This window comes from Ciconia boyciana, chromosome 13 (assembly GCF_034638445.1).
Source record: "Ciconia boyciana chromosome 13, ASM3463844v1, whole genome shotgun sequence".
Lineage (NCBI taxonomy): Eukaryota > Metazoa > Chordata > Aves > Ciconiiformes > Ciconiidae > Ciconia > Ciconia boyciana.
This window is the reverse complement of record NC_132946.1, coordinates 6,877,148-6,903,755: the sequence shown is the minus strand read 5'-3', so window position 1 is coordinate 6,903,755 and position 26,608 is coordinate 6,877,148. Positions and strand designations below refer to the sequence as shown.

General features: G+C 38.5%; 1 protein-coding gene across 2 annotated transcripts in view; it reads right to left on the bottom strand.

The window, feature by feature from the left end:
- Positions 1 to 26,608, bottom strand: part of CHLSN (cholesin) — a 135,173-nt gene that overhangs the window by 5,813 nt on the left and 102,752 nt on the right. For both annotated transcript variants that reach the window (XM_072878198.1, XM_072878197.1), the window contains exon 3: positions 21,347 to 21,522. In XM_072878198.1, coding sequence (XP_072734299.1) covers positions 21,347 to 21,522 — 176 coding nt within the window. The remainder of the gene's footprint in view (positions 1 to 21,346; positions 21,523 to 26,608) is intronic.

Here is a 26,608-nt window from a genome sequence, read left to right as displayed (position 1 = left end):
CAGGGAGTTTCATGACATTGTGTGAAGCAGATACTAGCACACATTTTGTATGAGTGGCAAAAAAGAACACACGGGATGGCTACCTGGCTTCCATGCAAAAAGTGAAAAGATTATAGGAAGACATTATGGCCAAGAATGTTATGACTTTTCATCAGAAAGCACTGAGTCCTTGAAGTTAAAAATCAAGTCCCACTCCTCAGCTTTGACCAGTCCTCTGTGAGATGTCGTTGCCCTCATTTAACGCACAGCAACTGAGCACCCCAAATCCTTACCCCAGCTGCAGGGCTACCTGAGTATTTTGGGAGGTGGAGTGGACAAGGAATCAAGTTTGGGTTTCAGAAAGCTGGTATTTCACAATAAAATGAAATTCATATGAAATTAAGCAATGTCTAGAGGACTGAAAAGAGACACTCGTGCTACAACGGTCACCTCAACAATGGCTGAAGCCCATCACAGATGACGGTTCTAGACGTGAGAAAATTCATTTTTCAAAAGCATATGTTTTAAAGCTTGGATTTGTCTAAAGGTGTGACTTAAATATTGACATTTACAGGATAGAAAAATGCTTTTTATGTCTCGCTCTCCCCAGGAATTCTGATTCCAATATTTAGCTCAAAAATTCAGGCTGCTTCAATACTGTTAAAAGTGAGCGGGTAAAGTAAATGATTAACATCTGCAAATGTTCGACTGTTTAGCAAACACATTTTAAATATGCAAAATTTTAGCTGGGTTAAAACGGCACATTTACGTACACCTTGAGCATGATTTTAAAGCTGGTATATTCGGGTTTAGATGAAGAAAGAGACATTTATCTCTATAAACAAATAAGCAAACTAGCAAATCTGACTATAAAATGAAGACTGCTTTTTAAAAGTATGTGCTTGAAAATCAGCATCTTAACATGTACAAAATTTTTCAGTACACTGAAACATCATTTAAAGATCTAGAAGAAAATATATGAGGAGAAAAAACAGAAAAATTTACACTTCTTTGATTTTTCTCTAAAGAAAAACAAGTCTCCAGAGGGTAGCATGCAAGACGTCTTTAATGTTCTGGCTTATTTTACACAGCAACAGAGAGCACAGAAATCAATTGAAAAGCCAGCTGGGTATGAGAATTAGTATTGTTTAAACACTGTCAAGTCTAATAAAGCAAGAGAGTCCTCATATTTGGTGAATGCTACACCAGTAAATACATTGTTCAGCCAATTCAATGAAATAGAAAAAAACAAGACCACAAATTTGTACAGAAGTGTTTCATGGAAGCTTCTGCAGAAAGCCCAAAAGAAAAAAAATTATTGTCTTGACTTTCAAATTCAGGATAAAGAAAAAAGCAGCAACAACTCATTAGGGTTATCACTAGCTAAATTCAATAAAAATGTCTGTAACCAACATATAAGGTAAAAATCAGGCAAATAACAGTAAACCAGGAAGGACAGGCAAAACACTAATAACTGCAATATATCATATTTTACATGCTCAAAATTAAATCCACAAATTAACTGATTTAGAGGTCTCTTTTGGGACACACTCAATAAATAGGGAAAAATTTGCAGAACAAATACTGCACAAGAGCAGGAGCCCAAAAGCTGACTGCCAAAAGTTACAGAATCAAATTAAAAGATATTATTATGGGGAAACCATCCTTCTCCCATCATCACCAACGTAGAAACCAAAGTACTTGCAGTATAAAGATCATTCAACCCTTGGTGTCACTTGCCTTCACAGCAAGGTGCTCAACAGGATGACAACTGTCAGAACTACAACACCAGTGATGCAAGAAGCCAACAGAGAATGAAGTAAAAAAGGCTTTTCTTGCGGGTGTAGTTTGTGGGGCAAGCTACTTGCTCATTTGTACCCAATTTCTCTGTTTTCCAGACAAACAAGGTAGCTCCTAACTGAGAAACTGAAACTTCTGCAGGAAGTGACTTAAATTCCATTAGTCCTTTAAAAAAAAGAAGACAATAAAGGTGCTTGCTGTTAAAAGAAACCCATTCTTTTATGGAGTTCATCCTTCTGAAAAATTACATGGAAGATGTTATAGCAAATGCTGTGTATTTCCAAAGCACAAAGAAGAAGGCAAGTTTAAAATTCTTTTTTATGTTAAATAAGCCTGGAAACAGTTTACGTTATAATCTTTGCAAGGTGACAAGAACAAGCTGAATGACAGATCTGTGACCGCATCCTGTGAAAACAGTCCCTCTTCTAATGAAAACCTTTAACACATGTTTTTATTTCTTTAAACTATACTATGTATTTATACATTTGTGATTATATTCATTGGTTAGACACACCACATAGTACTCTGAATATTTTACTCTCTGCTAATTTTATGTTTCTGTTGCTCACACTATCACCTGAGTACTGTTAGGCTTTAACTTGAAAAATACAGCCTCATTTCACTGATCTCCTATAAAGCTATAGGATGTTAAAATATCTTTATTACCTAGTTTATAAACAACTGAGACCAACAAATGAGTGCACTATAAGGTTAATTGCTCTTATTAGCCTATTACCAAAACCATATGCTCTCATCTACACGTTAAGGCAAGCCATTATACTCCTGCATCTAAGATCCCACACTGAATTTCACTCTAGTAAATTCTCTTGTAGAAACAAAGAAAAGTTTCAGCTAGTCTTCCTGAAAGGTTTTACTCTATATACAACAAAATAATTCATATAAATAACAAATACTTTAACATAATCAACCACAGAAAGTACATTTGTGCCCATTATAGCACCAGAGCCTCACAAACCGTTTCTTTTTGTTTGCACCCTGTCTAATTAGAATCAAATGCTAAATGAGTATGGTAAAAAAGTAGTCTTTTCCTTACTAGACTATGGGTGTACTCATATTTTCAGAAAATGCTCACAAGTTTTTAACTGGTACTCTATCCATAGTTGCATGAATTTCTGCTTCTCCCTCTTCAGGAAAATGGTCCTTCTCTTGACCTTAATTCCTATCAAACTGTGGGCAAAACACTCATGATAATGGATGCGCAATCTTTAAGACAGATAACGTGGCAGTCGCTCCCTATAACTGGACCCCCCCAACAGTTATTAAAATAAAACTTTTCCACTAATCCCTATGACAGCTTTTTTCCTGCTCCTATGACAGCTTTAAAACCGATGGAAAGTATCACTCCATGACAAAGTGAGAGGGGTATCTCTTTTTATCAGAATGACATAATTAGTACATTTTTAGAAATTCTCAACTTTGAAACTACAAAAGTTAGAGCTTTGTAACACAAGAGAGGTCTCATTTTGATGTTTATATGGAGATAAGCTTCCTTGACATACTACAGCAGTAGAAAAGGCTTTTCCTTTGAGTGGTTAAATATACAGAGTAAGACCAACTACATTATAGTTTAAAAAAACCTTTTTATAGACAAACACAACCTCTTTCACAGTTTGAATTAATTTAGTAGCCTTTAGGAGTATCTATGGCCAGATCTAATATGAACTATGGAATTGGATGAAAAATATACATATATAAAACATGTATTTTCCCAGTATGCCTAGGGCTAATTTTGAAAATATTCTACAAACACTAATTGCCTTCTTTACACAGTTAATGTTTGAATCTTTCTTATGAGCTCTAGCTCATTGAAAAAACACATTGGTTGCCTTTAGTTAAGGAGAACTTTTATGTTTGTGCAAATGATCTTCCTAAATGCCTTTGAAATTGAAGATACAGAAGAAATGAATCAAATTAATCAAGCGGCTTAGGGAGTTTTACATTTGGGCTTTTGGTTTTTAGCATGAGAGTCTCATGTAGAAAAGCTGCCCAAGATTCTCACTGGTCTATCTCATAATGACTTTTAGTCTCTACATTAAAGTAATCTCACACAAATCTATTCCCAAAACATGGCTGAGTTGTACCTTCCCAGCTGCTCATCACAGATGTAATTTGCCTTTAAAATGGTTAACACGTCCCTTCTCAACACTGTGACAGAAAATAGGACATTTTCTGAGTATGGGCAGCATAAGGAGGCAAACAGAAGACAACCGGTAGCTTGCAGGGCAGAGCACTCTTGGGGATGTCCTAGCAGAAGGAGAAGGGGAAGGGAAAGTAGTCAAATTGCTTCCAGAAACACAGTAAGAGAAAAACATTATTGTTACAAATTGGATTCAGGAAGACAACACAATGCATCTGCTTAGACTACTGGCCAGGACAAAACACTACGAAGCTGTCACAACTACTAAATAATCTCCTATGTGTAGAAAAGCACTATGCTGAGAGACAACCATTTTACTCATTCAACTGGAAAAATTATTGGGTAGGAGACGAGTCTTAAGAAACCAGGGAGAAATAAAAGACATGTGACTGCTGATAACCTTCCAGAAGACAGGAGAGCACCGCTGCATGTGAAATGCAAGGGCATCTGGACATAATTTCAGGCCATTGACTGTCCAGCCCTCCCCCGATACACCCTTCCACCCTGGATATCTATCCACAGTAAAGCAGACTTGTCACCAAATTTAGATTTCTCCATACAGCCCAGGCTTAGCATCAGGGAATTGATTTGAAAGGTTTCTCCAGCCCTGAGGACCAGGTCAACGTGGAGCCTCCTCTTGCTCTCCTGTGATTTACCCACGAGGACCCTTACGTCTTACTCTCCTAAGCTTCACTGAATCTCACAGGAGGGACAGATCAACAGATCTGGTTGATTACACCATATTCAAGGCTACATTGAAAAGATCTATTGAAAATGTTAAAAGCAGTGTACTGCCAATGCTATACAGAAACTGTCACATTCTCCTCACCCCATTTATCTGGGTACTTTTCTGTTTTGATACACTTGGTTATTCATCACCCTGAAAGCTGTCTTTAAGGATCACCTATGCTCTTCTACGTGCCCCACAGTGAAGGCTGAACAGAAGTTACAGCACATGATTAAGGCTTGCAGGAATCAAGTTAAGCACCTTGTTCCCCAAACGCTCTGCAAACAGTGCAAAAGGTATCATTTTGGCACTCACTGCCCTATCTGTAAAATGTGGATAACAGGTGCTTCCTCAATAAAAAACAACCATACTCTAAAAAATTCCCTTAAAGATATTTAAAGCTTTGCTGAAACACTTGGCACTCAAGTGATTTGCTGTAATATTTCACAATGCAATGCATACAATAGCAGCGACTTTAAAATACCATGTACTTATGTGTAAGGCAAGCTCGCTGCCCTTATAAGGCCTGAATTTGGAAACTCTGAATACTGTTATCAAGTCAGTTCAGCGGTGAGTGTAACGCTACATATGGCCAACAGGTGAGCACGGGAACCCAGCACCTCCGAGAGGCTCCCTGGAAGCACTGGCAGCAGCACGGAGGGAGCAGAAATTTGGCATAAGCTCGTTCTTGTGGGAGAGGAGCCATTTTATGGATGGAGGTTTTATATGGATATAAAAAAATATATGGATGTGGATGGAAGTTTTATATATGCCCTATAGTGCACATAGTGAAGTAGGAATAATAATTTTTAGTCCAGTGATAACATATACAATTATTTAAAGGGAAAAGTAAAAGTGTTTATTTTTATTGGAGGTATTCAGAATTTCTTCTGTTTCTCTCAGAGGCATTTAAAACGAATTTACTTTTTAAAAGATAAGTTTTTGAATGTCTGTCTTTGTCAACACCTGCATGCTCAGAAAGCCGCCTTGCAGTGCGCTTCAGTGCTCAATGCAAGATGAGAGGAAATCTCATTTCAAGTGCATGTGATGATGATTTTGCTCATTTGGAAAAAACATCCAAAATTTAAATTCTAAATAGATTTTCAAAGACTTGACCAGAATGGCTGTAGTTAAAATCTTAGATAGACTAATCTGCGGCAGGACTCAACATATAGACGTAAAAGAGAGTCACAGCCTTTATTTTTAACTGTGTTTTTCTCGCATTATGGATGACTGTTTATCTCCCAACTCCAATTCCTGGAGAAAGTTCATATATTTATACTGATATTCTCAAATCCAGTTTGGAAGCTAATTAAATTATGACTCAGATAAAGGTTTTCCTTATTTTCCTGGAAGAGAAGAAGAGACACTAATGGAGCTCTTTTGCCAGAAGAAAACTGTCTAAAATTGTCAACAGATTTTAGAATCAGTGCCACATTTTTGGTTGAAAATCCTGGCACCATTTCTCAATCTGTGGTTTAAAAACAGTTTTTAATATATTCTTCCATCTGGTTTAGACACAGCATAATGACTAAAGACTTGTGAAAAGGCGAGGGGAAGAAGCTTTCTTTTTTTAAATTTAGGAATCACACATACAGGAAGAAATAAACGTGCTTTTTAGTGTCCCATTTTTGTCCTGATGTCCAATATAAGGACAGATTGTATCCGATGGTATCTGTGCAGCAAACTACACAGGTCACAGAATTTTCTTAGAAAGTATTTATAAAGCAAAAGGAAAGGGCCTTTGTGCCTTAAAGCAAAACTTTGATTAAATCTACATAAAATGTTTATCACAGCATATCTTTTATTATATACACTTTTATCACTTGCCATTATTTGTAACGTTTTATATTATGTTTGCATCCTGAAGCTTCGGCCAAGCTAGAAATCCCCTTCCTCCCCCACTACAGGCACTGTTCAAACGCAACATGAGACATTCCCTTGAAGAGCTTCGAGTATAAACAGATGAGACAGATGATAAGTGGAAAGGAAAGTTGACCCAGAAAATTGTAACAATGCCTCAAAACCATACAGCAGGTCATCAGTAGAGCTCATATCTCTTATATATGGTACAATACACGCAGGGTGTTGTATTACTGTGATTCAACTTGTCAACTTTTCATAGACACCAACCTACCTGCAAATGCCACCAGCATTCCACTGGGAAAAAAACCTTTCCATTTTTTTTTTTTTAAATTCTTTCTAGTACAGTTATTTAGTTCCTGGTATCTGTATTAGCCTGCCTGCAGCAAAATTGTATTTTGATCTGAATATATATATAGCAGTAATAATATGCTGAGAACTTTCTGTTGTTTTCAGTAATAACAAAAAGGTCAGCAGTAGGCTCGAAAGACGACAGCTAATATGACTGTATTACTAAGCTAAACATGTTTTTTATTTTACATACATTCATAAAAAGAAGACAAAGCAGGAGTTGAATTATCACAGAAGAAGAATAAAAAACAGAATTCCAGCCCTTCACAGCCAATCTGTTCTGCTCCTGCAAGGAATATACAACTAAGTGCTATCCCAGTGCTGTGCTGAAGTCCCATCTCCTCTCCAGATGTCCATCTTTTCTTGCACTTAATTCTGGTCATGCTGATGCCCAGACCAGAAATAAGGGAAAGGAAAAATTAAAACAACAGTTATGCCTCCCTCCCATGAAGAACATCCTGGGGGGTACGAGGAGATAAAGAGGGCCCCATAGTCTGTATGAAAATCATGTAAGAAACCAGCTGCAAGTAAAACCATTTTCAAAAGTTGGCAACAATCCATTTATATAAAAGCTTTCTGACAATCAGATGAGGGATATGCTACCAGACCCAGGAAAAACTAATACGGTCACTTCTCTTCTGTCTTACCATTACACCACATAATGTCCAACTGTCGTACAGAACACTCCTGCCAAGGCACGGATTCAAGCTTAGTTGCAACCAGTAGCTCATTTTCATTGCTTTTTTAAATTTTAAATCAGCTTTTATAACTTTTAAAGATTGTCCTTCCTAGCATCTCAAAGAAGCAAAGAATAATAGAAGAGATTAAACAACTAAGAACAAATGAAAAAAAAATTTCTTAAACTAATTGTTGCATTTCAAAGGAAGGATGTGAAGAGCATGTAGATTGAAGCCAGGCTGAAATCACTGCTTCCAACTCTATAATTCCATGTTGCTGGGAGAAGACTAGGTTCTGAGGTGGTTCTCAGCTACAGCAAATAATCACTGGATTTTACCACTTATCCACCAGGATAAGCAATGCAAGTCCTTTCAAGCTAGATCTAGAAGAGTCAATTCTATTGTTCAGTGCTACAAAACTACAACAGTAACACCTAATCATGGGTATACAGCTAGTGGAGCATTAACGTACCCTAATCTTGCTCTGGGTGTCAATACAAAAAAATTCTACAGTTTCAGCAGTGCTGGGTCATACCTATACTAGCTATACTTAGAATATTACAGTGTCAATGAAAGAAGAATTAGACAAGCTACAAAAGGTGCTATGAGAAGTCAAATATTTACTAATGTAATAAAAGAAGTCTGTATAATTTTTAAGGCCTATCTCAAAGCTAGCAATGATAAAAAAAACTTTGGGCTTTTAATGAGAAAACACCAGAAATGCATAGAAGTGTCATGGTTTTCCATATAGTGATGCTGCAAGAAAATGCTGGAAAAGAAACCAACTTCATGGGAAAAGTTATCAGTGAAAGTTTTTGAGGAGGGATGAAGAAATGACCACTTGGAGAAGGATTTGAATACTGAAGATGTTGGCTGATCAATTTTGCTTTGAAGCAGCCAGGATGCCAAAGTGCCAATTTATTGCTCAGTATATGGAGCTGAAAGTTTGTATTATTTAGTTATTATGCACAGGCTGTTTGAAGAAGCCCTGAAGCTACAAAGTGAGGCTGGCACCCTATAAAGGTGTCTAATCCAGCTGGGCCTCTGATCAGCAACACTGCTGAAAATGCATTGCTTTTTTGTAACCAGACGTCTTTAATTTAACTTCAGGTTGGGTGTTTCTGTGCTGTTTCTACCTTTGCAAAGACCTAATGGACTTCCATAGCCAACAAGATCGGAAGTGGTCTTCTGCAGTTCCAAACTCCAGAGTAACATTCGACTATAATATGAAAAAGCAGTGTGCTCTCATCATGCTAACGAGATGCCTGTGTGCCAAATGCCTACCTGCGCTAAGACCCAGCACCATGCACGTTCTTCCTTTCTGACTCTCAGCATCCAGGACATCTAGCTCCAGTTGCAGGGAGCCCGACTGGCCTCCTTTCCTCTCCACAAGATTCAAATCCTGTTCCTGCAGATTTCCCAACAAGGCTTCCTCACATCTTTGAGGAACAGGAGCTGCTTAGATCATGGAGCGTGGTCTCAGTGAACTTGAGGGGTGCAAGGGGTGCAACCCATCCTCTGCAATCTGCAGGATGGCCAGGAAGGCTGGGTGCCAGCAGCATCTGTGAAGAAGTAGCTCCTGTGTCCCCTCCTTCCTTGAGAAGCAGAGATACTCACGCTGACAAATAGCTGGCCTCAAATCAATCCCATCCATTGTGATGTCCAGGGGCTCTAGCTGAAGCCTCCAGAAAAGGAGAAATCCCTCCCTCACAGGGAAGCTGAACCCTGAGCCTATGCTGTAGGACTGGACCCTCACCTTTTCTACAGTGCTGTCCTTTTCTGGTGACAATATTCTGTAGGCATATAGAAGACATTCTGGATTGTCAAATTCTTAGCTAGCCCCTTTACTTAACTGCGTTCTCTTAGGACAGTATTAAAGAACAGATAATTATTAATTTGGATGCCAGCCCTAGATGCACTGTTGCAGAAATTACATTTGCAGGCTTTTTTTAAAATGAAATCCAAGTATTTTTATTGCTGGCTAATTAGACATATCTCATCTTTCTTACAGGAAGCCCTGCGCAGCCCTCTTCAAATAACCCATCACCCAGATGGCTTTTACAGTGCATCTGAGAGGATACCACATTCGGGGTTATTCTGGACCAACAGCAAGAACACATATAGAAGCTTTCAAAAAAAAATTCACCCATCAGCCATCTTTGTAATTTCTTACATCCCAATTTGGACATCCCATGGCTGCATTCGTTAGGAAGTATGGCAGAGGCAGAAGGAGAGAGAATGTTGCAGACCCCTGGCCGTTGGAATCTCCTAAGTTGTAACCTTACAGAATGATTTACTCTTCTTTTTGCAAAAGAGTTCTAAAAAGGGACAAACCAATGAAAATATCAAGATCAACTAAAAGTGTACAGCAGTCGACAGCCCACTCACATTTTCTTGATTTAGCTGATATGTTCAGGTATCTCTCACTGCATAACAAAATCTGCTGCTGCACTACGGTATTCAGGACAGTATCAGATTCTCCTCTTCTAATATCCTGTGATGTGCATTGCACTACTAAGATTTTAAGTAATCTACGCTTAGAGAAACCGATCTGCCAATTACTGCTTCCTGCAGATGGCTCTCATTCCAATTCAATTTTATTCATATAAAAGTAATTACTGATACCTTTTTGGGCATCATCATATTAATAAATGTGTGAAGCAGGAGACAAGTTTTATTAAGGATCCAGTTTTATTATTTCAAAAATATTGTTTGTCACTCTAACTCTGGCTAGGAAGCCTTGATGGCTCCCTGGAGCTACTTGATTAATAATCATTGCCAACTGCATTTTACATTTTAATTTTGGCTTTGGCTGACTAGACTAAATTATTCCCTAGAGTTACGAAACTACTCTCCACTATTTTGAGTATTTGGACATTGGATGAATAGTTTAAATGTGTTTGAGGAAGTGAGCAGCAGTGTTAATTCTCCTAGATCTAAATTTTATGACACAGAGAAAACATAAAACCTTCCTTTTGCATTGCTGCCATGTCAAGAACATAGTCTGAATGGAAGAAGATGGGAGAGTAGAAAATGCCTTTCCCTGAATCCAGAAGACAGGTTAAGGTTGGGATGCCTGGGCTCGGAGCCAGGCACTAGGCAAGGGGTTTGGAGACCCAGGGAAGAGCAGACTTCAGAGGCTGGGAGGAAGGAGCTATGCTTCATACTCCTTGAACAAACACTCACTGCAAATGGTATTTTATTCAAATAAAGTAAATAATCCCTGCAATCTGCTTTTAGTTTAAAAATTTCAAGAGGTAGTTTGTTGTAATACTTATATAAGAAATGGGTAATTTTAATTATTCTAGTTTTATTTGACCTGAATAGTACACAAGTTTTCCTCAAGACAAATGGAAAAGGTCAAAGTGATTGTGTGAAGTGTTGAGCGCTCACAACTTCAGTGGGCAATGAAGGTGTCTACTTACTGTCAGGATACAGTCCCTGAAGCAGACTGGCCTGTTATTACAGGCTTCTGCTTCTGAATCTCCCTAATATATCTTACAAGGTTTCTAAAAGTAATTTCAGATGAAATAATATATTAAAGCTGCTTAATTATTCAATTAGATGCAATTTTTTTTGTATAATACTATGGACAGATGAAAGCTGGATCTCAACGAGAAATATCTAATGACTACATTTAATAAACTGTTAAGAAAATTCATTTATACTAAATTTTATTTTACTGGAAATGAGAGTCATTAAGAGAGGATGCATTAAATTTTCTTAACTAGGTTTGGAAATAAAGACGTTGTTTTACAGGAAAGAGAATCAGGCAAAGAAATCTTAACTATTTTTACCCCATTATTTATGGACTTAACACGCGTAATCTAGTTTTCCCCATCTGAGGAAGCTCTTTACAGCACAATGGTTAATTACTGTTAATACAATTTATAGCTGCAACAAAATATGTGAAAATTTATGAGGAATCTTAAAAAATCCTACCGAAAAAATTATAAATAAAGAAAAGCAAACCAAACTTTGGAAAAAAATCAATTCACCAAGAATGCATAGGAAGCCTCCTCAGGCGCACAAGAACGAGTCATCTTAAGAGCCACCACTCTCATCTGATACAAGATCATATGCAGGAGAAACATCTTGTATATGTGACTGAGAATAAAAATGCTGTCTGTAACCTCCAGCTGGCTAACTCGGGAATATTTGTTCCTAGTTTTATCAGCAGCAATAGAGTGGAATAAAGCTGCTCTGGTCATTTGCAGCAATACTGCAAAGGACCACAACTGCAAGGAGACCCCAACCATGGAAGACAGAAACCTCTCCCAAAGTAGCTAGAAGGATTTGGAATATTAATCCATTGCATGCCCACCCAGAGATTAGTATAGATGCTTGTGGCCTTTAGAAATGTCTTGAGACGCCACTACAGAAAAAAATCCATGCAAACTCCTCTTTCAAAATAAGGAATTGAGAAAAATCCTACAGGTCTGTTGGGACCAGACATTGGTATAGGGACAAAGAAAACAGAGCCTGTGTTCAGATGAGAAGAAAGTTATGCCTAGTTTCCCTCATGTCACTTGCTTGAAAGGAGACCTTTGGATAGTACAAGGACTTTGGTGAATCACAAACTTCATCACTGTTTAATTTATCCATCTGAAAAATGGGGTAATATAACATTTTCTCAAAAGCTGTCATAACAAGAGTGAATAAATTAGTGTCAAAATATTTTTCATTTATTTTGTCAAAATACAGTCATGATACGCTTTCAGGAAAGGTATGATGGAAAAGCAAATTATCAATACTATGACAGGGAGAAGATAGAGAAAATATTAAAAAAAAAAAAAAAAGCCCTTTAAAGATGGGCATGGTTAGTCGATAACATATTTTTCAGCTGATCCTGTAAATGATAGATGTCAGATGAAAGGATTTGTGAATTCATGTTAATGACACTATTAAATACAGCATTTCCCTATGAGAATGTTTGAACCAAATGCCCAAGTAAATATTTTGACAGCTTTGTTTCACACTGAAAAAATGGTAGAAGCGCAAAGAGACAGAAGGTTTCAAAGTAAATCACTCTGCAGCTTTTACTGAAATATGCTTTGAGATATGTACTTGTGACCTTCCATAAAATTAATTTGAAGATTTAGAAAGACGAACTATTTGATTTGGAGCCGTAAAGTAGGATTAGAGTTTCCTAATGTATTTCTTCCTTTTTGTTAAATTTAGTGACCATTTATGGTTATGGAAATGACAAGAAGAAATCTCTTTCCTCTGCCATAATCTAAATAGGATGATGAGCAGATTTAGACAGATAGAACAGCTACTGACTCTGACCAAGAAAAATTTAGCTTGCACATGAGCTTCCCTTGCTTTCTCCTCTTAAGCCATACATTAGCGCTAAGCAAAGGGGTAAGAAAGCTACTCCAAAACCATTCCCTATAGAAAGGGGTTTACCCAGAATAATATTAATAGCTAAACTGTAAGAGGTTTGGTTCAGGGAAAGTAGCATTAGTCCAGCTGCTTTCCCAAAGCTCAGTTGAATGAGTTGCATCATAAGCACTTACTAATTTGGCTGGAAAATCATGCAATTGTTGATGTTTCTGCAACTTCCTACTTCTGAGTGAGTTGAAAATAGCACAGAAATATCTGCATTATCTGAGAACTTCCACGTATAACTAAGCTTAAAAGTCTTAAAACCTGACATTTCAGAATCTTCAAAGCAATCACCTGTTTTCTCTCTAGAAACCAGAGTTGCTTACCCAGCCAGCTAGATATGGCAAAACACATCCAAAAATATTTGTAAGTACCTAGGGTCTTCAAAACTTGATACACCAATACGGAGAGGACTTGCTAGAAACAACTGAAATTATAAAAAAAAGTAATTCTGTCCATCTGGAACATTTCCAGGATAGTATTACAGATACCCAGAATGTATTCCTATGGTTCATCTTCTTCCCAGAAATTTGTGGTAAAAATAGCTGAGATTGGCTCCGAGCTACTTAAAGTTGTTTTTTATTCTCACTTTTGGTTGCTGTTTTTAGAATTATGTAGTAAATAATACTGTAATTTCTCAGCATTAGCTTTAACTGACAACAAGTTTATCTTCAGTAACAGCTAAAGAAGCCTCAGTGCCCGCTCTGGCACTGGAAGCAGTAAAACTTATAACTCAGCTCCATGCAGTGCCTGAGCTCATTTTGCCAAGAGCCATGAATTCTTAATTCAGGCTCCTCTGAGTGTTAACCCAGTTATTCAGCTTCCAGACCCAAGTCAGTATTTCTGCACAGCACTGTGTCATGCAGGCACCTTCCTCTGTTCAGCACCGGTGCAGGCATCTCTTTAACCACCTGCATTGCAAAGTTGGACTCCTGTGGAAGAGCTGCGGACCAAAACTGTTGCCTTCCTTTTTTTGGTGAGCTTTCTTCAGGCAAAGCCTGGATCTCACTCAGTTTGGATAGCTGTAATATTTATAGATGGAAAAAGAGATGAGATATACATAAGAAACAGTAAATTAAAAGTAAGATGTTAACGTGCTTCTTGCAAAGCAGCAAATTGTTGTATTAGAACCATAAAAAGCAGCTAACCCACCAAGAAGTTAATAACGGTTTAAAAGCAATTCCTGTACAATATGACATCCTGTGGATGTCATGCAGGGGTTAGAAAAACACTGGCACGACTCCAACACAGTTCTGCATATCACTTGCCACCAAGACACAGAAAAGTGAATCCAGAAGTCAATGAGTGTATCATAGAGACTGAAAATCATCAAGTCGGGCTGCCGTCAGACATCTTGATTAAACAGGCAAAAGCTGTATGGTGCTATTACCCAGAGTGTAACGTGACATTCACAGAATCCTAAATGCTTAGTTTGAATAATCATGATAATGAGAACACTAACATCTGGAAATGTATATCATAAAGCCAACTCTGAAATGGTAGGGTATCTGACTTGTTGCTGTCAGGCTGAAGCAGGATGAGAAGCACTGTCCCTTTCACAGTCAGTGAAAAATTTATTATGGCTATAGGTGGCATGTTTGTGCCAACACTGTCATTAACACAAAACTGAGTAATAGTTTGGGGGAAGAAAAAAAGCAAAGGTTTTCAGTGTGCAGAAAATTAAATGTGAAATCTCAATGTGCTATGGCTCAAAGATGAATCCAACATTGTTGCCCATAAACCAAAGCCAGAGTGACAGGGAGCAGGAAGGAATTGCAGACTCTCAGTCCTTTCTATGTGAAGCTGGAAAGCAGCTCTAGTAAAACAGTGTGTTTGGTTCCAGGTCTCGCACTTCCAGAACAATCACAGACACAGAAGTTCAAAGAAGAGCAATAAAGCATAGCAACAGATGAAGGATTACGGATGTACCGCTTCACCGAAGGGGCAATGAGATTGAGAAAACTGATATGGCCACGTGAAGGATGTAAACACCAGGAAGGGGAGAAGTTATTTACAAAATGTGGGGCAATACAATGATTTAGGAAGCCTTGCTCAATAACAGGTCCAACACAGCAGAATAATTTTTCTGCTTCATATACCCTAACAGCAAGCTTTGCCTTCTGCAGAGGATAGTATGTTTGAGTACATTTACAGAACAGCCGAGAGCAGCACCAAATCTGTAGAGTGAATATGTCCTCTCCACCTACCCCCACAAGAATAACTACCAGCATATCAGCACCCTAAAAATAGGAAAGGTGTGGGCATTGCAACAGAGAGCTTTGTAGAGTTTCTGAGTAATGCCAGGGCTGCTAGGGAACTGCAAACAAACTGAGGTGGCTTCATCAGATGCCATGGGGTACTTAAGTTACACAAGGGAGTGTAGGATAATGATAAGGTAACTCACTCTTAATAAAATGAGACTACTTTTCTCTGCCATGAACAGAGACAGTGGCTTCCTTTAAAATGAGGAAGATCTGTCCAACTATCAGCATTAATTGGAAAACACTCAGTTTTACAGATGTGCTGATTTAGGTCAAGCAGAGGAATCCCACTTAGAGGTAGGCCAGGCCCTGGTAGTAATTAAAAGTCAAGCAATATAGAAAGTTGGAGAAGTACTAAAACAAATTCATTGATCTCTAGAGTATTAGGAAAAGTGCAAGCCTTTGAAATCAGATAGTAGCAAGTGCCTGCCCAAGTTCACATAAAACATAGCCACAGAACAACGCCAAATGCAAATTTATCCTGTATCTGACTCTCTGGATTCATGAGGCTTCTTGTGGAACTAATGAATGTGACAAAATGACTAAAAGCATGTATGAATAGATTAATTACATCCATAGTTAATGCTTGCCCCAGAACCTTTAAAAGATAGCCCTATGATTATTAAAGCAAAACTAGCCTCCATCACTATTCCCCTAACCTTTGAGGAAAAACTGCTCTTTCAACATACCTTAAAGCCCCAGCTGTTGAAGGGAATTCAGCAACATTGCTGTGTCTAATTACAATAGCTTCTCTTAAGTTCACATACTATTTTTGCTACTGGCTAATTGAGATTCATCACTTGAGCAGTTCTGCAATAGTTTATGAAATTCAAGATAACGGATGAGCTTTTACATATGCTGCACCTCCCTATCAGGAAGGAAACTCATTCTCTGTCCTGGCGAGTGGAGGAAGGAGAAATTACACTAAATGCTAATGTTAGTTGCTATCAAACCCAAAGCATCAGTCTCTGGAGAGAGAAAAAAAAAATCTGTGTATGTTTAGATTTCTTATGCATCAGTTACTCTTAATATCTAAAAGCTTAAGCCATTGATGGTGAAACATTAACTCCAGTGCCAAGTTTGAAATTAAGAAAGATTAAGGCCACCAGCAATGAGAATGACTTAAATAAAAGTTATCACTGACTGCAGCTAAAAAAAGTACTTAAACTGTGAGAGGAAAATCAGCTTCAAAATGTTATGGATCAACAAAGCAAACTGAATCTGACACAAGCCCACTCAATGTAAATTTAGAAACTATTTTTCAACATTAATGAGCGTGGTTGTATTTGTGCAGAAGCTCTCTCAATGGAGTCACCTCGTCCCAAATGTGGTAGGATGAATGGTTTTGTGATTTCCTGAAGGGCCACCTTCATCTCAGCTGTTCGGCCACAAATCTCAAATGTTGCTGCCTTCTTTACAGCCCAGGACAAGCTTCCACTGGTTCCTTCAAAAATCAGAAACTTCCTAGATGCTAACACTGAAGGGACACTAAGCTACCTATTAATTCCCTTCTCCAGATGGCTTCTGCTCCAGCAGGAGTAAATATCAACTTTATATACTTTATACATAATATATATATAAACAAATAAATATATAAATATACACACACACACACACTTACAGCAATGCCCCTCAGATTTCTATGTTATTTGAAAGGAAGAGCAACGTTGCAGCTTTAAAATCTTCCATGCTTGGCACTGTTTGTAATAAAGTTTTACCGAGGACTGGGATGTTTCCACTCTGCAAACACATCAGATAAACAACCGCCCTGGGTTGTACATTGCTTTCAGCAGTATTGCCACTGCGCTCAGCAAAAACCACCTTGTGTTCTGCAGAGTCAGACTATTTCCCCACTTGATGGGAAATTCTGTGTCTCACTTTTGCGTTTCTGCAATGTGTCCTTGCTTTTTATTATTCTTATAAGCATCTTTTTTTTTTTTCCTAAATAAGTCTCTGAATCTCACTTAAATTTAAGTTAGGGATGAGAAAAGTAAGATCTATAAAGGAAAGTGAAAAGACAATGCCTTGGGAAACATTCTGGTGACACATACTAGTAGTATAACATAAATCATTACAGAGAGAAAAGAAATGTACTCCAGCAGCTTAATTTTTAAATTTTAACATGTGATAAATAATATTGCAAGGCTTAGGTAATTCACAGCAATATCCAGATAACGATATTATCTATTACTTCTACTTCACATGATATCAATCTTGTAATTCCACATACTTTTAGTGACATCTTTGCAGATCTCTGTCTATTCCTTTGATGGGTGATGGAAAAAACCATATGGGCAGATCCATATAGCAATGAACTTTCTAAGCCAAACACAAGAACAGAAACGTTTCTAGGAGAGAGTGGCTTGCCAAGACAAACATGTTCTGCCAACATTTTAACACCACAGAAGGTCAGTTAGGTTATAATTAAGTCGAATTACCATTCTCATGAATTGCAACATCTTTTCACTTGAAGGCACTTAATGCTTAGAAAAGGATGAATTTTTATTTTTTATTTTCCAAGAATCAAAGCGATGAGACATTCTAATCTTGGCTTTAACCCTGAACCATCACTTACCATCATAAGGAAAAAAGGCCTGTCATCACTAAAAGGGAGAGCAGTTTATTCAACCACTAATACTTCCTTACTCCTGCTCTTCCCTATTCCTCTGCAGTAATTTTACAAGTTTTTTTCTCTTCTGTTCAGTACCACTCTGGTTTTTTTTTATTATTCCACATTTTCTTTTTTCCTTCTCATAGTTTTGTAACCTTCCTGCTTCCCTTTTCACTTTAGCTCCCTATTTTTAGTCCTCTATATATCTTCAGATCTCCCTCTCTGCTCCCCCAGCAAGCTGGAGAATCTGACAGTGGTGACTTTCTTCCATTTCCACAGGCATGGTGTGATTGCTGCATTAAATGGAACTGCGCTGGGAAACCGCCTGAGCTTATCTCATCGAGGAAAAAGGTGAGATAAAAAATGGTGAAGCAAAGACATTTTTTTTCTTCCCCTTTCCTTTTCCCACAGGCCAACACAAAGTCAGAGAGGAAAAAACCAGGAGCCACTTGGCTGCTTCTGCTCTAGCAGGAGTGCAAAACCCGGTGGATGCCTGTCCTGGTCTCATTCAAATGAGAAAGCAGCTGAAAAGCCTGGGCTATAAATGTCACCCAGCTCACAGTGGAAACCCTTCAGCACCCTCAAGGCTAGCTAGGGACTGCAGTTTGCTAGCTGGCATCAGCTGCTGTTGCATGTGGCCATCCCGTATGCATGGGGGCAAAAAAGCTTCTCTCAGTTGCTAGGATGGTCCTCCAATAAAATGATCATTCAACCTCTCCGGAGGCTGGCAAAGCATCAAGGACTATTTGTTTTTAGACTCTAATAACACACCTGGAAAACTGGAAGAACTGATCAGCTTGTAGCACACTGTACCCAGCAGTACGGAGGTTTACGAAGACCCCCAGCAGTCCCTGGCAGCGGGGGCACACAGCGGCAGTGCTGGTGCCTTGGTATAGAATTGCTCTTCGTGCGAAGCATCGCCCTGAATCTAGCTCCGTTGCTGTAGTGCTGGTCTCAAAGCTGTCAGGAAGGGCAGTATGCAATTAGTGGTCCTGCCCCCCACACGCTGCATGCTGTACTCCCTCTCATCAATGCTCTCTTCATTAACTCATCTTGACTAAAAGGATGAGGCATGTCTTTGTGAAAGTCACCTCGTGCCTCAGTGAAGAGAGGAGTGCTGCCTGTGGGCTGCCTGCTACTTCCATTTTATTTTTTAAATGGAATATACAAAGCTATTGCAGAAGCAGGGCTTTCTAAGCACAGGACCCCCCACGAAACAGTAACTGTTATTAACTATGTTTTATTTCCTCCAAGAAAAATTTTGCTACTTCTCCCTGACCTTACTGCTTGAAACAGAAATTTATTCTCCTGGTAAAGAATCCCACATACCAGAAAAGATGATGCTGCACTCTGAGGGAACTACTACCTCTTAAAATATGTATGACCTACAAAATAAGTTGAATTTTCCCTTGCATATCAAAAGTCTAGATGTGTAACAAAAACCTTTCACTGAATGCTTTCTAACATTTTTCTTTTAAAGTTATCAAACAAAATTTCACTAAAACAAATTCAGTATTTTCCTGTCATAGGCTAAAGCCTCATATGGTTGTGCTCTCATGCTGTGAATAGTCTCTTAGTAAATAAAAATGACAGTTTTAGTTATCATATGGTACTTCAAGTTCCACCTGTCCTACAGGAGACTCACATGTCATCAGGGAATTAAGATGCCACTTCACTTAGCAACCCTTATGTCATGTGAGGCATTTTATTGTAGGTGGGGCAAAACATAAATCCACAGCACCCTTTTGTTTACTTCCAGTTATATCAATTTCTTGCATCTATAAGATTAACTTATCCTCCCACATATTATTCACATCTGTAGCCCTACAAAAACACATAGACTGAAATCCTTGACCCCCTAAGTTGCTGGGGGTTTTACAATGGACTTCCAGACTCGGATTTTCGTTTCCCTTCCCCGGCTAATATATTACTTCTCTGATTACTTTAAATCCAGTTGTTTCTTTTTCCAATCTTGCTTGAAAAACATCTGAGGTGTAAAAGGATTAAGCTGTTTTTCTGTAATTTACAACGGTGCAAGGTGGTCCTGGGACATTTGGGTCTTGAACGCTATCTACGCTTATGTTTCCTTGGCAGTTCAGCATCTTATCACTATCCCTGTCAAGCCTAGAAAATTCAAATTGTCTGTTGCTGAAATAATCCCACACAATCTATTGCTGTACATATAGCCCTTGGACTCTGTGTATGACAAGACCAAATGACATAGCAGGTTTACTATTTCAAGGTAATTTGGTACAGGTTAAGTGAAACTCTGGAGTCAAATTGGTTCAAATATTAGTTCAAATAGAGTTTCATATTCTCTCACCTAACAAGTCAAAAATCCATACAGGTAACAGCAGAATATCAAACAAAACCCCATGGCTTGTTCCTTTCCTTTCCAAACCTGAAAACCGTTATTTCTAGATCCACCACTTACTAGCACACATACCAGAATATAGTGTGAGCAGATGGTTCAAAGCTAACTATCAATCCATTTGCAGTTCAAAACAGTGGTGAACTACTCCAGCTGTTTTCCAGATCAAAAATATTATTGTCATTTTGCTATCGCTGCGTGCTGAGGGTTATGTAACAAAAATGCACAAGTCTCTCTGCCTGGAATGCAATTAATTTCCTCCCTCCCCACTGAGAGTGGTACGTAACAGTTCAGACAGTCTGGATGCTTCAGTTTTGAGCATGGCCAGAGATGCAACCCTGGAATTACTCCATGTGGTAACCCACTATTTGTAACACACCAGTCTTCTGGAGGTCTTACAGACAGGGTATATTTTGCAGTTTGGAAAAAAATAAACACTGTCATCCTGTTTATATATGACCTCTTACTGTCTGTAGGGCACTATGAATGCTTTGTTGTAGTTCTTTATTTCAACCATAGGCTTTGCTTTATGTTGGAATTTTAAGTATTCTAAAAAAGAGCACTAACTAGATGAAGTAATTGCTTCGGATCTGAAATCAGCCACTATACTTGCTATATACTTTGGTATGCAAAAATAAGGCATTGTAGACTATTAACTTTAAAATAGTGGCATAATCCCATCTTAATTTACAAATATCCAAATATCATGCAGGTGGTTAAATTCAGACTCCATCTTAACCACTTCATGCAATTTGCTTATATAAAGAGAATAACTGAAACTCCTCTGCTTAAAACAGCGCACTTAAGAAACAAAGCTAATTTCCTCCATGCAATCTTTCCTACAATGTGCCTTTCATCTTTGTAAGTGCAGCTAACCCAGTGATATTTATATATCAACAATAAGATCTTCAGGACAGGAGCTGTCTTTCTATAAAATGTTTGCATCACACCTAACATCCTTCAGTTGTTTCTGTGATATAAATACAGTGGGGTGATCAACTGTATGGTAGGGTGTCAACTGAGATGAAACATTAACTTACAACTTAACTACAGCAATTTCCTTTAATGTGTTATTACTTGGTTCAGTGTGTTCTGGATTTCTGGCACGGTTTACAGCTTACTTCTGTAGGGAGCACCTGCAGTGGTTTTAGTATTCTTACCTGGTTAAATAGGCCAGAGCCAGCTCAGATCCCGACTGCTTTTTGGGCTCTACCTTTTTAGTAGAGATTCCAGCTTCCCTCATCAGCTGTTTTTCTTTCTTCTTGCGCTCTTTTTTTAATTTTCTTTCCAGTTTCCTTCTTTCCTCTGCGGTAAGTTCTTCCTCTTCTTTTGTTGCCTGAAATAATCAACATTTAAATAACGTGTTTATATTTCTATAGGAAAGTGAACAAAGTATGTATAAATGCAATTGAAGGGCACAGGTAACATTTAAAACCAGAATCTTCAAGCTCCATAATTTTACTGTTCACTATACTTCCATCACCTCTCTACTCTGCTCAATTCACAGAACTGTAAATACTGCACTTGCAGAAATCTGCAGAATTGCCCTCTATAGATGATTATACTGTTCTCAGCAGTGCAGTAACCTGAGCACCTTCTAGCTATGTATTAAATATCGTATCTAAGATTTGTTGTGCTGTTTGTTCTCTCATACTCAAACCTGAGGGGGCAATACGATACTCAAACCTGAGGGGGGAATATGAACAGCAGAGGCTGTTTCATAGAGGAGGGAGGGTACAGATTTTTTTTTCAACATACACGCTTTGAAGTGGGAGAAGTAGGGTTTCCTTAAGACCCTTAGTTTCCGTTTGTTGTGTAACCTCACACTTTCCTGGACTGAGAAAACCTCTATCTGCCACACAGGGGCTTCTCATCTCCATTATGCCAAAGGAGAAGATGTGACAACTACCATCTTCATCCAAGACCTCTTGGAGATCCTTTTGCGATCTTGGGTAAACATACGCACAATCTCGCCTAAACATATACACACGTATCCCACAAAGGTTGAAGTTTCCTTAGGTTTGCAGACAGAACAGTTAATTATTCATATTGAAAACCGAATTACTATAAACATATGCAAAAGTATACCCCAAATGAAAATATGTGTTTTACGTACAGATGAAGAGCATTAAATGGATATGCTGAATTTATCAGGGAAGATCCAGTGTGAGATCAAGCAGTGTAGGAATAAAAAGCTGTTCTATAGCAAGGTGAGACTGACTCCAGGGACTCCTAGAAGTCTGTGAGAGATGCATTCATATCTTTCCAGGCAATAGTCCCACTGAATTGTTAAGTATCAACTAGAAGCATAAAAAATCGCAGCTGGTCTAATACAAGATGACTGTTTACTCAACGCCCTCCTCAAGATTTCCCTGAGAGACAAAGAGAGATTTACTCGTTACAGAACCCTAACTACTCGGATGATCATCGTACATAAACCTTCACAAACCTGTAGACAAAGTAGCTTCTGGGTATCCAAACCCTTAGGTACCTCAGGAAGCAGGAGGGATTTGGGCGCTATGAAACCACCTCTTCTGTGCAACCTCCCAGTAACAACTGAACAATGAAAAAAGCATGAAATTCTGCAAACAAGACTCTTACATGGTATTGGTCTTTCTTTTAGATATTTTCAAGTCCAAGATTGAAGGGGTGGTGCTAATTCTTAGCTTATATGACAGTTATAGACCTCTCACAGTCCCAAACTAAACTTTGATACCTTCATCGTGGTTTAAGGAACTGCTGCTTCTTAGACACCTCCACAGGTCAGGCACTGCAATAAAATGCAGGCTAAAGGTATGCACAAGGACCATTTAAATATCACCTTCTCTTCCAAGTTAAGAACAGATGTCCAGTAGCAAAAATACTATCTTGTGATAGCAAAAATACTAGCTCATCTTGTGATGAGCTCAGGGTTTTTAGCCCCTGTTTGCTGTGCTGTACTACTTCCCTACTATCATTTGTCACCAACTCAATCACAAACATTGACACATTTCTAAATTATGGTCTCAGATTGGAATAGGTTGTCAGGCTCCCATTTTTTTATCTAACCATATTCAGCACCTTCTGTCAAGACCGTTTAAATGTCCTGCTCATGACATTTAACAAGAAGAGATGAGACTGTGGGCAACCCTGTGGAAACACTGTTTGCAGTAACATAAAATGTAACAGAGATGTTGCCCAAACAGTAATGATTTGCCAGTGACTCCATTAATTAATCCACTTCCTCAGCAACGGTTGTACCGGGTTTGTTAAGACAACCTGAGCAAGGAACAGATTCCTGCAAGGCCAGGCTATATTTATAAGAAGATGGGGTCTCTGGGTAGGGAAAAACCACCCACCAACAGCAGTGGAAACGGCACAGATACAAGGTGGCCCAGGAAATGTCTACCTTCTCTGTACACAAGTGGACTTTGAAGCAGACTCCTATAGGATAAGGACAGAAAAAGGGGAGATTGCATGCAAGTGTTTGTTGAGTTATTTAGATCCATAATTCTTCTGCTCAAAATAAACACTTTCTGATGTTTCTTCCAAATCTGCATGTCCCTCAGACACCCTTGCTACAAAGCCAATGAAGGTGGAGTATACAGAGACAAGTAAAGCAGTCTGGAGGTTCACCCATGCCTATGGCACCTGTATTAGGGTCTCGCACCCCAAGATAAAGGAGTCTAACCACCACGAACATTGTCAGGAACAAGAATTACATTCACAGAGCGGACTCGGTTCAGACCCAGCGGCTTTACTATAGCATCGTACTTGCCAGGTGGGGTGCTCTGCTAGAGCATCGGAGACCCATGGAGGCCAAACTGAGCGCGAAAGGAACGCTCTTCCTCCTCTCTCTGCTCCCTCCTCACCTGTTTGAGGAACCCATAACTGAAACATGAATGCACAAGAAGATCAATCACTTTATGGAGAGATTGATTAAAAACACTTTATAAACTGACAAATCCTTAGTGTCATATTAGTGTTTGTCAAGTGCTTTCAAATGAAAATCCGGACGTGGTGCTAAATAACGTTATTCTTGCTGACATTCAAGCAAATGATGGTTAAACAATACGATACCTGAACACATCTTATTTGCCAAAGACACCTGCTGAGGACTAAACATTTGTTCAGTGTCAATTCATGTATCATCTAAGTTTACTCTGACCCATCTTTACAACTTTCTGTTTTCAAAGACCAAAAAAGGGCAGGAAAGCAGAAATTAGAATAAATGGGAGTGGGACAGTAAAGAGGATTTGCTTTTTTTGTTTAAAATACTTTTTAGCTATTTTTATGGAAAAGTCAGCATTCATGTGCAAACACAAGCAAAAAAACAACATATGTTGCATTTGTATAGAAGACATTTTATAACTCATGCTGAGAATAAAATAATATTTAGAGTGAAGGTACATATGTAATTGTTATACAGGAAACAACGTTTTTGTTTGAAAAGCCACCCTGGTACTTACTAAAATAACAATCCAGCCACACAAAGCCCAGGGAAACACTGAGGGTGGTCATTTATAAAGTGTTTGTAAAAGAGTACTACAGCAGCTGTCCAACAGACGACACACTACAGTTAATCTTCTTTTAAAAATAATGCAATGAATTTGTTTACTTTTCTGTGAGCCATGAAGCTTTCAAATAAAGTGACTGTGGCACATCATTAGAGTCGGTCTGATAAAGAGGCCTCTGCTTCTTCATACTTATAGTAAACGCGTATGTCTCTACCTTCCCTTCCCCCCACATTCCTTGCATTATCAAAAAGCTTTTTATCCCTCTCCACGACCGCTCCATTAAAACCAAAACAAGTTGCTCCCTCCCTGTAGGTCCCAACGTAAATACCAAGCCCTAACAACATTTGTTTCTAGCATCGCAATTGATGCTCCATGGGCTGTCTGGAGCAAGAGCATTGTTCTGCCTGCAGGGCTGGTGCTGTCCTGGGTGTGAAAGAGTCAGGATTTACAGCTGGAGGTACCTTCTGCTAGCCCACAGCATCATCCCAGGAAAATGGGATTCATCAGGCTTCTGTTTGGGACTCCCAGCACACATACTGCGAAAGCGCTCGCAACTTTACAGCTCAAACAACTTTTCTAGTTGCAACTATACTTTTATCCATCCATGTCAACTTGAGTAATCTAGCAGTACATACCACAACCTGTCCTTGACCGGTTTTTAATTTGAAAGCCTCAAGTTTTATTTCCTTCATAAAATTCCTACATTTGGTGGTATATTCTCCACTGAAGCTGAGGGTAGTTTTGTCGCAGTTTAAAAAAAAAGCAACCTTCCCCAAAACCTGAGACTCAAAAGAAAACAAAACCTTTCACTGGAATTTAAAGCCTAGCTCTATTTATTTTAACTTGGATGATCTCTGTTACGCTACTCTGCTGATGCATCTCTCCTTTCTTTAAATCAACAGCCTTATTTTTTAATTTCACTTTCCCTGCACCATTAGTGTGACTTTTTCTGAAAGATATGTCCAAAGTCTGTGAGCCATTTGGATTAAGAGTTTTAGTATTATATCTTTATTTAAATTTAAAAAAACCAACCAACAGGACTTCATTGTTTTGAGGTCATAAATATTCCACATTGTCTCTTATATTTATAAAGTGACATCACAATTTGTAGTGCTACAATTTAGTCTTAACTACAACATTGTAAAGTCCATATTTGAGCGTGTGAGACACTTGTTTATTGATGTGATAAATTTAAACCATACGCATACACAAAAACACAACAGTTGCTTATTTGCAAAGCCTGCTGAGAGCTACCACACCACCTTGGATCGTGGGCTCATTAGATCTCAATCTAAACAAGGTCAAGCTAGGTCAGTACACTTGAATGAATGACATTCAGAGGAGAGCCAGTGTTTTCTCGTGATTAAGGAGGTGGGAGTCTTCCACTTGGAAACTTTCCAGAAGGCCTGAAAAGGTGGTAAAAGGGATATTGCCACTGAATGCCATATTTTGAGTAAAAGACAGACCCACAAATCTTTAACACTTATGCTCATAAAAACCCACGTCATCTTTGCAAGGGTATGGAGATGTGAGCTCAGACATCTTCAAGCAAATTCCCAAAGTTCACACTATATTATGTCCATCTGCATGCAAAGGGCTGGGACTGCCAATACAGCGCCTTTCATCAATGCCAGTCTCTAAATTTCTGAAGAGTATGTAAACATAGTAATATACTGTAAATAGTCTAAGACATCTGACTCAAAATATCTGGAGGCTTCAGCTGTGGCAGTTTTAGATACCAGTTAAAGTTTTCCATTACTATTTGCAATCTGGAATTATTGCACAAATTTAAAACATTTTGTAAGTCTTCTTTAGAAATTAGTTTACCCATCATAAAAGGGGAGCAATCTCAAACTGAAGTAAAGCAGTTAATAGCATAAAGCAGTCCTGCTAAGCAATTCAGGACAGAGAAAAATAACTATAACT